Below are 10,452 nucleotides of genomic sequence, written 5' to 3'. Positions count from 1 at the left end.
TTCTTTCTTTCACCTTTCCAGATCGGCTCCTTAATATATTTTCCGTCTTTGTTCTCAACGAACTTTTAAAACAACTGCTCTAACATTTACATCATTTTGTTGTAAGGGTTTCGGAACCCTCCATGAGGGTGTGACCTAGCGCTTTCTGATTTTTTGGTGGACCTCTCTGCCACCCCAGCAGGCTCTCGCACGTAGGCACTAAACAGTCGCTTAGTAAATATGAGGAGAAAGCTTTTTTTTTTTTTGAGCGTTGGGGGCGCTGTCGTTTTCTTCCGCCTAGCACTCCTTCAAGCACAGACCCCAGAACTACTTTTCCCCGTGGTCCACGCACAGGGGCTCCGCACACCTGCAAAGGGGTCAGCAGATGGTTTCACATTCCAGATGTGCGCAAATGGTGCACAGCGGGTCTTGCCTGCGCTTCTTAAACGCGACTCTAGCCAGTGCTTTTATGATGAGCTGCTTGAAGCCTGCAGAACCGCAGAAAGGTCACGCGGGCGGATGGCACAGCCAATCGTATTCCTGTATACCCGGAAGGGGCGGATCGAGGGCGTGTCAGTAACGTAGCGGCGCAGGATTGGCGGGTTCCCGGGAGCTCCTCGGTGGCGGGAGTTTTCGGAGGTGTTGGCGGTGGCCCCGGTCTGCAGCGGTTGGGCTGAGTCAGGCTGCGGGCGTCTGCGGCGGAACGTGGAGGGGAGTCCGGCCAGGATTATCGAGCTCTCTGCTTGTGGCTTACTGAGAGGCAGCCTTCTCTCTGTCCCCCGGAGCTTCGGGGAAGATGGATCGGCACCGTCCACGGCAGCACGGTCCGACGCACGGCTCCGCCGCCGGGGCTGCCTACTCGTCTTCTGCCTCTCTCCGCAGCTGTCGGGAGAGCAAGATGCCGCGCAGGAAGGGTCCCCCGCACCCTCCGCCGCCCGGCGGTCCGGAGGTGCCTGGAGAGAAACGCCCCAAATTTGTAAGTTTCGCGTGAGGCTCTGATCCGGTAGCTCTTTCCGGATCGACCTGAGCTGTGCCTCAGGTCCCAGGGTCCTTCCATTTCATTGAAGTGGGTGGGTCTACCGGGTTAAATTTTGTTCTAGGTTTTCAGAGCCACCAGTCGTTTTACGATGACACGGTGCAATTCTGTTTGGATCCTCCGACATACAATGATCATTGGAGTTGTCCCAGATATGTTAGGGCTGTTCAAATGTATATGTTTTGGCGTCACACACGTGGATATTGCATTTTTTTAAAGTCAAACTTCTCCCCTTACCCCTAGCAGCTAAGGGTATGAGACATATCAAAGTGAACTTTTAGGCATTTTTTTCCTACTTAATATTTTAATCCAAGAAAAACTTTACGGTAGATGTAATTTTCCAAGTCGAAAGAGCTTGTTTTAAAACTTGGGCGGGGCCATGCGGTCATTGCTAAAGAATGTTATGATTGGAAAGAACTCCAAGTTTTTGAAACTCGCTACTCATATTACCTCTTTTATTCACTCTTAACAATCAAGGGGAGTGTCATGATAAGTGACTTGTAAATCTTTGTTCTTATCAACTAGTGGAAAAGTAGGCAGTGATGATAGTTTGGTGTGTGTCTGTGTAAATAACTGACAGAGTTGCTAGATTTGGGTTGAGACTAACAGAATTGAAAATTTAATATGATCCCTCCATTTTACTTAGGAGTATGGAAAAAAAATTTAAGGGATAGTTAAATTTTTATAGTACAGATGTGCCTTCTGTGAACAAATAAATCATTAAGAATTTAAGTTAGGATACACGGACTAAGGGACTGAAGACTTGTGGAAGAGGACTAAATTGCTAAATATAACAGCTAAAAGTGATAATTGAGTAAAACTGGGAGCAGAGCTCTGAGATGTATCAGAATACTACGTGAAATGAGAGACAACATGGATTAGTCATGCTAAATTAAGCATCAAGATGCCTGTAGGAATGGCAGAATTTTGCAGGAGAATCAAATATGTTGATTATTATACTGACAGTAGATGAATAAATAGGATAGTGTTAAACTGGCAATGACTCTACCCAGTAGGAGAAGAACCAACTGGGGCAATGACTTTTCTTCCCTTTATAGTTTTCCCTCTGGGTTAAACACATCATTCCATTTTGTCTCACTCCTGTGCTCCAGAATACATAAAGTGTGAGTTTCTGTGACTCATCTGGTGCAAGGATGTAATAAAAACAAAACCTAAATTAGTATCAGGTGATTTGGGTTCTAGTATGTGTCTTTTATTTCTTAGGTATGTAGAAAGAGCTGTTGTAAAGATGAACACAATAAAATAATACTTTTAGGTTATAAAACTAATGAACACATCCAAGATACTGTGTTTTTTCAATAGGAGTCTTATTTGAACCATCATAATTAATTTAGAAGTAATTTAGACCCTTCATAATTTCTGAAACTAATTTAAATTCTTGCTGACATGATAACTTCTTTAGATATATTTTCCATTTCACTCATTTTGTCATCAGCTATGTTTAATCTTCCGTCTTAACTTGTTCTGACTATTTGAAATTAGCAGTTATTTTTTATTTCCGTAAGTTCCACTTGCTTCTTCAGTTTTGCCTGGTCATTCTTGATAGTTCTGTTTCTTATTCTTTTATTTCTTTAGGAATTTCTTACTTGGCTCTTATTCTTTATTTGACAGCCCTTGTACGCACAATCTTTGGACTATCTACATAGACTTGAACTCAGTGGTGGCTTCCTCTCTCCCCTTGTGCTTGTTGATCTTTGCAAGTTCATTGCTTCATCCTAACCTGTTTTCCAGGAGGCCTCATTGAGGATGCTTCTCTGTGGAGGTTATGAATCTCTTTCCACCAGGACTTTGGGGGTCGCACTGATTTGGGACTACCTCCCTATTGAACTAGAACTCTGAAGCGGCTTGCAGTTTTAATCTTAGCTTTAATTCTGTTCTTGGCCCAAGGCTCAGTGTCCAGATCTCAAGGCTGCCTTCAGAACAGTTCTTCCCAGTCTGCCTACTTCTTGCTGCTCTCAGTCCCATCCTAGTAACTCTTGTTTTGGAAATGAAGGGTGGCCTTTAGAGATAATCACTTCCTCATGAGATCTCAGCAATATCTCAAAAAGTGATTGTTCTGTAGTCCAGTTTGCTGTACTACAAGGCCTCAAGCCAGTTCTTGGCTTTCATTTGGTATGAAGAGATGATGTTAGCCTGAATCTCTTCAGGTCACCTAGTCATTAGGTCATCTAGTTGCCTGGGGCAACTGCTTTTGAGTAGGACAAGTAATGTAGGTTGGTGATGTGACTGGAGCAGGGATAATTGAGGTGTTTGGTATTTTGCATACTCTACAAAGCTGCAAGTGGGGAATAGAATTGAGTAGTAAACTGGCCACTTGCTTCTGTCTTAGTTTAGGAAGGAGTTTTGGTGCCCATTGAAACCCTGGTTTACTCTGAGCCATGATAAAGCAGATAAATCTTTGTTTTCTACTGAATGTATAATTGTGGGCCTCAAGTTACTTTTGAATTGTATATAAAAGTTTGTAGAACCTCCCCCATAAATATGTGTAAATAGTAGAAATTAGTCATTTGTAAATGTGTGATATGTTGGCTGTACAATCAATCGTCTGCTTTTGGGCTATTTGTGAACTAACCAACTTGGCTTCTGTAGAAAATGTGGTAAATGGTGACTATTGAGATGCTGGGGATAGTTGCTAGGAGATGGGATACTGAAAAGGAGGCGGGTACTTGGGTGAAGATTTTGTAATAGTAGTAGAATTCTGTAGGGTTGTTAAGCTTGGTACCTGCCCTAGGTCATACCCTCAGTACTGAGACCTGAGTCCTGTTTCCCTTCTAGAACAAAACAAAGGAGCTGTCTTTCACGGATACTGGGCACTCCATTCCTACCTCCTCCTCCTGTTAGAAACACACGGTACACAGAGAGGTGGCCACCAGATCTAGAGTGGGAACAAGATATGTGGCTGCTGGAGAAGTCTCCATCTCTGGAATGTGGCCAGTCTTTTGAAAGGAGGCCAGTAAATTTGGCGATCCAACTTGGCAAGGTAGCTCTGTTTGTTTAGAAACATCCTTTAAAAATTCTTATAGACTTTAGTGTAAATCTTGCATCTAATCTTATGGTTTCCACTGAATGGATTATTACAGTACCCTCAGTTATGTCATTATAGTACCCTCAAATTTGGTTGTGGGAGATTTTTCACACTGTTCATTAATATCTTTATGTTTATAGTGTTTGGGCATCATTAGGTGCTCTATAACTATTAACGCATATAATCCTTGCAATAACCCTATGAAGTAGATAGTATAGATAGTATTATTAGCCTTATTTGCTAGTTGGGAAAACCAGGGTACAGAGGTTAAATTGCCTTAGGTTACACAGCTTTCAGTTGGTGAGATGGGATTTGAACCTAGGTTGGCTGATTTCGTTCTCCTGTGCAATATTGGGAGGGAGTTTTAATTTCTACTGCTTCTTTTGTAGCCAAATGCAGGTCTGGCTGCCTGCCACTTTGAAAGCCAATACTGGAGAGAGGGTGCTGGTGTAAAGGAAAGAGGTTTATTTAAGTACTGATCACCTGAGAAAACGGGGGACTCCTGTCTCCAAGCCCATATTCACATCTCAGTGCAGGCACAGATGTTTGTGAGGAGGAAGAAGGAAAGCAGAACAAAGATCAAAGGGAGGGGGTTGAAAAGCTCTCTACAGGAATACCAGCAGATTCCATTCTGATAAGGATTTTGAAACTGGTCGAGTGGTGGTCTGGTGATCGTCATTCTGGTTTTAAGGTTGAAGGTCAGCAAGTCTCCTGGAGCTGGGATAACTGAAGGTTGGAGTCTGTCTTTTGAAGTTAGCTCCTAAGATTCATACAAACATGCTGTTTATCTACAAGCTACACATTAGTCAGAGTCAGCATTTACAGAAACATGTCAAAAGAATGATGAGGTGGGTTACAATGCTCCACTGTTACAATTCTCCACTGCTACGTTTTCTCATTTAGGAACTTCTTACAATAGTTAATAATGGCTTTAATGAATATAGAATTAGCAACTTCTGGATCATAGGCTGGTTGTGAGCAGGAAGAGGTATTAAGCTAGAGAACTTCTGCTTATTGTACTGAGAACTTGAGTATATTTCAGGGGTATCAAACTCATTTTCACTGAGGTCCTCATCAGCCTTGTGGTTGCCTTCAAAGGGCTGAAATAATTTTAGGACTGTATAAATGTAACTACTCCTTAACAGTTAATGAGTTGAAATTACATTCCATCCTTTGAAGGCAACCGTGGGGCTGATGCAGCCCTTGTCGAAAACGAGTTTGACACCCCTGGTATAGTTGAAATCAGAGTAGGCTTGATGGGATTAGTGCAAGGTCACCTAATTGCTTTGGGTTTATTTGGAGGCAGCTGTGGCAGGCTGAATAATGATCTCCAACCCCAAATATATTCGCATCTTAATCCCCAGAAGTTGTCAATGTTCCCCCAAAAAAGGGCTTTGCAGGTATGATTAAGTTAAGGCTTCTAAAATGATATTATCTTGTACTATCAGGATGGGCCCTAAAAATGCATATGTGCATATCCTTATAGGAGGAGGCAGAGGGAGATTTGACCAGAGAAGAGGAGAGGGCCCTGTGAAGAGAAGGCAAAGAATGGTGATGTAGTCACAGAGAGAGGAAGGCTGGCAGCCATCAGGAGCTGGAAGAGACAAGGAACCATTCTCCCATGGAGACACCAGAGGGGGACACTTGGATTTCAGCGTAGTGAACCTGATTTTGGGTTTTGGTCTCCAGGAACGAGGGGCTCCATTTGTGTGGTAATTTGGTGTAGCAGCCATAGGAAACAAACATAGTGGGTGTAGCTGAGGGTGACTGTGCCGTGGGGTTTGGCTGAACAGTTTAAAAATGCATTTTTTAGAAGAACCATCAGATTCATTTACATCTCCTTCTTGCAGTGTTTTATTTTGGAAGATTTTTGATTTGAGAGACTTTAAGATCACCACAGATTGGTCCTCTGGAATAACAGCTAGAACCTTCACTCATCTTGGAGCTGAGAAAAGATGGAGTGATGTCTGTATGCTGTTTTCTGAATTTATTTTTTTATGGAGCCTGCAGCTAAGGTGATGTTTTTTCAATGGTCCTAAAATTAAAGACTCAAAAAGTAGAGATAAATGTTCTTGGTTGAAGGCTTTGGGCACCTGAGCTTTATTCATATCAAGTCCTACCTAACCCACCAAACATTGAAACCTTCATAAGGTAAAATAATTTTATTTGGGCCAGTCTTCTAAGGAAATTACTCTGAATTGTTCTTTCTATCCTTCCTAACAGAGAATACAAGGTTAAAATTTTTTTTAATATATGATTTTCAAAATAAATTATATCAGAAGAATTTTGGGGAGTACAGTTAGCTGCTGAAAGGTGGTATGTAGTATTTATTACTTCTGGATCACTCTGGATCTTTTCTTTGTGGGCTGAAATGGGTGGGAATAGGTATGATTGTCTCAGATTTAGAGCATGGCTTAATTGCTTTTTTCAAAGAGTCATATCCTTAATTATGAAGCAAGCAAACTGACATACATTTATTACACTGTGAAACCTTGCATCTCATCTAGTCTGTCTTGTAGCAATTGCCTCTGAACAGATGTTACGTGGAACACCTCTGTGCTGTTGGCAGAATGCTAGAATTTGTCATGCTTTTATTATTGTTGTCTCGAATTAACTCTACTTTATGGCATAACTTTATTGCTGTGTCCTAGGATCTTTATATATTTATTGCCTTATAAATTGGATTTAAAATTGGCTTTTTATATACAATGTAAATTAACATGTGTGTAACTTGTTTATGCTTGCAGAATAATGCCAGAAAAAACTGCTATGTATTACACTAATGTAATTGTCTTTAACTCAGCACATAGTATCCTCCAAACTAGGAGTGCAACGAATGCTGCAGAATATGCTTACCATCACACTCTGCTTGTTTATCCCAGAAACTAATTTGACTTTTAGATCTATAAAATATATATTAAGCATAACCTTCTACTTCATGGGATATTAAAGATCAAAGCATGCGCTTTCTTTGAACAGGATCTACAAAGGTAACTTTTCTCTTGCTAGCAGCATGGTGGCATTGAAATACCTTACAATTGGGAGTAATTTTCTCAGATAGCAAATCAAATCATTATTATTAAAACTTCAGGGAGAATTTAAGAGTTTCTGCAGTTAAGTTTTGGTGCTGGAATATTCAGGTTTGGAAATGCTTGCCGTAGAGTTTTATTCTGCATAAGGACCCACTTCCATCTTTTCTTACTGTTTTTTTTTTTGTTGTTTGTTTGTTTGTTTGTTTTTGTAGAAAAGGCATTGTGAATAACATTAATGAGCAATGACTTGTACCACTTGTAGTGTTTGAATCCTAGCAATGTCACTTATTAGCTGTGTGAACTTCAGCAAGTTACTTAACCTCTCTCAGTGCCTCTCTTTCCTCCTGTGTAAATGGGGTTGTTGGAAAGATTAAAAGTTAATGTGATGGGCCTAGAATAGTACCTGGCTCATTGTAAACTCTATGTGAATATTTGCCATTTATAGGATTGTTGTTGTATTCAGTAGTAGTAAAAGAACTAGTGTAATTTTCATCTTGATTTTAGGACATTGGGGAAACTATATTGAATATTGAAATCACTTTCTCATATTGGAACAATCTTAATTGGGCCAGATGTGGCAGAGGCAGAATCATTCTGTTCTCCATTCTTATCCTAATGAAGGTCATCTGACTATGGGACCTGCGTGCCAGTAAGACTCACACAAAGGAACCTCTAAAGGCAACAACCTCAAATTTAGGAAAAAAATTCTATGATCCTCAGTGTGGACTTGAATGAAAATTAAAATAATGTTATGTAGATATGTAAATATAGACATAAAACTATGCATAATTCTTTATGCTTATGAGTCTTTTTCAACTATGAAACCAAAAAGATTTACATACAAACTCCAGAAAACTGTAGAGCCAGTAAAATTCAAATGAACAGTCACATCAATTTAGTGTGATTGATGATGATGTTTAGCAGAGATGAAGTCATTATTGGATTTAATATTGGAAAGATGTGTGTATGGTTTGCTGTTTTGCGCTTTGTCATCTTGACTTGGATGGAAATGGAGTCCGGAGGCTGAGGAATAGAAGTGCAGGGCCATTAATCCAGACACTCAGCCCCATGCTTTTGGCGGTGGCCTGTCGTCGAGCATGACCTGTCTTTTTCACAAGGTTTTGACTTGAGTGGGTGAGGTAGTATGGACTCTTATGAACCTATTTATGATAAAAAGAAAATAGCTGTATGTAAATTTTTTTAGTAAGTTGTATGAAATTGTTGAAAAAGAGCAGAAGGAATCAGAATCAACACTTACAAGCATTTATATTCATTTTCCCCCTGACTTTAGTTTCCCTAGCTCTGGAACATGGTTCCTGGAGTAGTCCTTCCTAAGTGGAGAAAGCTTGTGAAAACCCACATGGCATCATGTTGATGATGTTTGGCCTTTGTCCGCTGCCATGGTGGCGGACACCCAGTGCAGGCGTGGCCACCGAAAGTGCCTGCCGGAATGTGGCTGGCGGTTGTTCAGATGGTCCCAGAATGTACTAACTTTACTTCTCATGCTTAAGATAATCTCAGAAAAATGCATGACTTAAAAAAGTCACATAATTGGAGAGTCTGTGGAAGGGCTCTGCAGATCTCAGTTTGAGGACTCCAGAATCCTTTTTTCTTCATGAAGAAGTTAGAAGAGCATTTGAACGAGGGTATTTGTGCCTTCAGTCCTTTGGCTAGTGGTGGATTAAAAGTGATTAGCAAATATAAGGATGTATCAGTGTGCTTTAAAATAGTTTACTTCTAAGTAGTTTTCTAAGGGTAGACATTTTTCTTATGATCTTCAAAAAAACATTTTATTATACAAAAGAGGTAGAATACCATATACTTACCAGTAAGCTTCACAAATGAAACTCCATAAATCCTATTGAAATGTTCATTTTTCTCCCTTCCTATCTATATCTCCTTGTAGTCTTGCTTTTCATAACCTTGAGGTAAGGGCTTTTTTTTAAATTTTGATTTTGTTTTGTTCCAATTATAGATCTTTTTCCTAAAAAATAGATCTTTGAATGGAATTAATATTCAATATCTATCTCTCCATCTTTGAGCATCATAGCCCATCTTAAATGCATTAAATCCTAGTCCCCTTGCCTTTCTGGTATCTGGTATGTTCTAAGGGCATTCTGTTTGCTGAAGGGCTTGGGTACATCAGGTAGCTGAGATCCAAATCAGACCATCATGGATTAAAGATGGCTAACCACCTGTTCAGCTCTCTTCAAGGAATTATTGCTTATTGCTAATCCTAGGTCATTCCAGAAGTAAGTGTGCAATCCTTTTTAAGTTATGCTGTAGAATTTCTTGAAACTCTTAATACGATACATGGGTTAGTCTGTTGTAAGATCCATAACATTGCATTTATTTGGCAAATTTATTATAAAGTATCTTCAAGATGTGGGCAGTTTATCTTGTAATTGCTACATTTTGTCAAAGTGTGCTATTAATTTGGTCACCATTAAATGAAACTGTAAAATTCAGTTTTTAACTAGGATTTACAAATTGGTGACATTAATTATGGACTGTACTGTAGATTAAAGTGTTTTTGTTTATCAAAACCTTGGGTAGAATGCAGTTCTAGTGGCAATTACAATTCATTTCTAACGAAAAATTCGACCGCCTGAGAAATGAACATGAAAAATACAATGCACATAATCTGCAATCAGAAATTCATTGTGACACTTTCATTTCTTTATAGAAGATGGTGGTCTACAATTAAAACTATGCTCCAACTCAGCCTTTCTTCTCTTTGTTCTTGTTTATATGTTATCTTGAACCTGCTTTCAGTTGCTTTATGCACGTGGTTGTAAGCTTTTGGAAGTCACCTTCTCTGTGGTGTCTTGTATAGGCTTGATCTTGTAGGAGGAATGTGAGTGCTTGGCTATTTGAAAATCTATGTAAAATTAATCTTGTAACCTTACACTGTCCGGTTCATTCCTCTATTCTTGATTAAGTTTTAAATTTAAATTATCGACATACCTTAAATGTCTCTTTCTTTCTTTCTTTCTTTCTTTCTTTCTTTCTTTCTTTCTTTCTTTCTTTCTTTCTTTCTTTCTTTTTAAGATTTTATTTATTTATTTTTAGAGAGGGAAGGGAGGAAGAGAGAGAGAGAGAGACAGACAGACAGACAGACATCAATGTGCGGTTGCTGGGGGTTATGGCCTGCAACCCAGGCATGTACCCTGACTGGGAATCGAACCTGTGACACTTTGGTTCTCAGCCCGTGCTCAATCCACTGAACTACACCAGCCAGGGCTTCTTTCTTTCAATAAAAGATTTCAGTTGTGGTGGGTGAGGGAAACATATCTGGGTCATTGGAAAGCTGAACCTGCCACCTCAAGCTCCTCCAGGGCCTGGCACTGTGGCTTTAG

The 10,452-nt window shown here is 40.0% G+C and overlaps 1 protein-coding gene across 3 annotated transcripts in view; it reads left to right on the top strand.

The window, feature by feature from the left end:
• Positions 1–614: 614 nt before the first annotated feature.
• The window catches only part of DIAPH3 (diaphanous related formin 3), a 465,949-nt gene continuing 456,111 nt past the window's right edge, over positions 615–10,452 (top strand). For all 3 annotated transcript variants that reach the window (XM_045839232.1, XM_045839231.1, XM_045839233.1), the window contains exon 1: positions 615–955. In XM_045839232.1, the coding sequence (XP_045695188.1) occupies positions 776–955 (180 nt within the window). In that variant the 5' untranslated portion in view covers positions 615–775. The remainder of the gene's footprint in view (positions 956–10,452) is intronic.

The sequence above is a fragment of the Phyllostomus hastatus genome, unplaced genomic scaffold (assembly GCF_019186645.2).
Source record: "Phyllostomus hastatus isolate PE091 unplaced genomic scaffold, TTU_PhHast_1.1 phas_contig_29, whole genome shotgun sequence".
Taxonomy (NCBI): Eukaryota; Metazoa; Chordata; class Mammalia; order Chiroptera; family Phyllostomidae; genus Phyllostomus; species Phyllostomus hastatus.
Note: the sequence above shows the minus strand (reverse complement) of the source record. Positions and strands in the feature narration are given on the sequence as shown.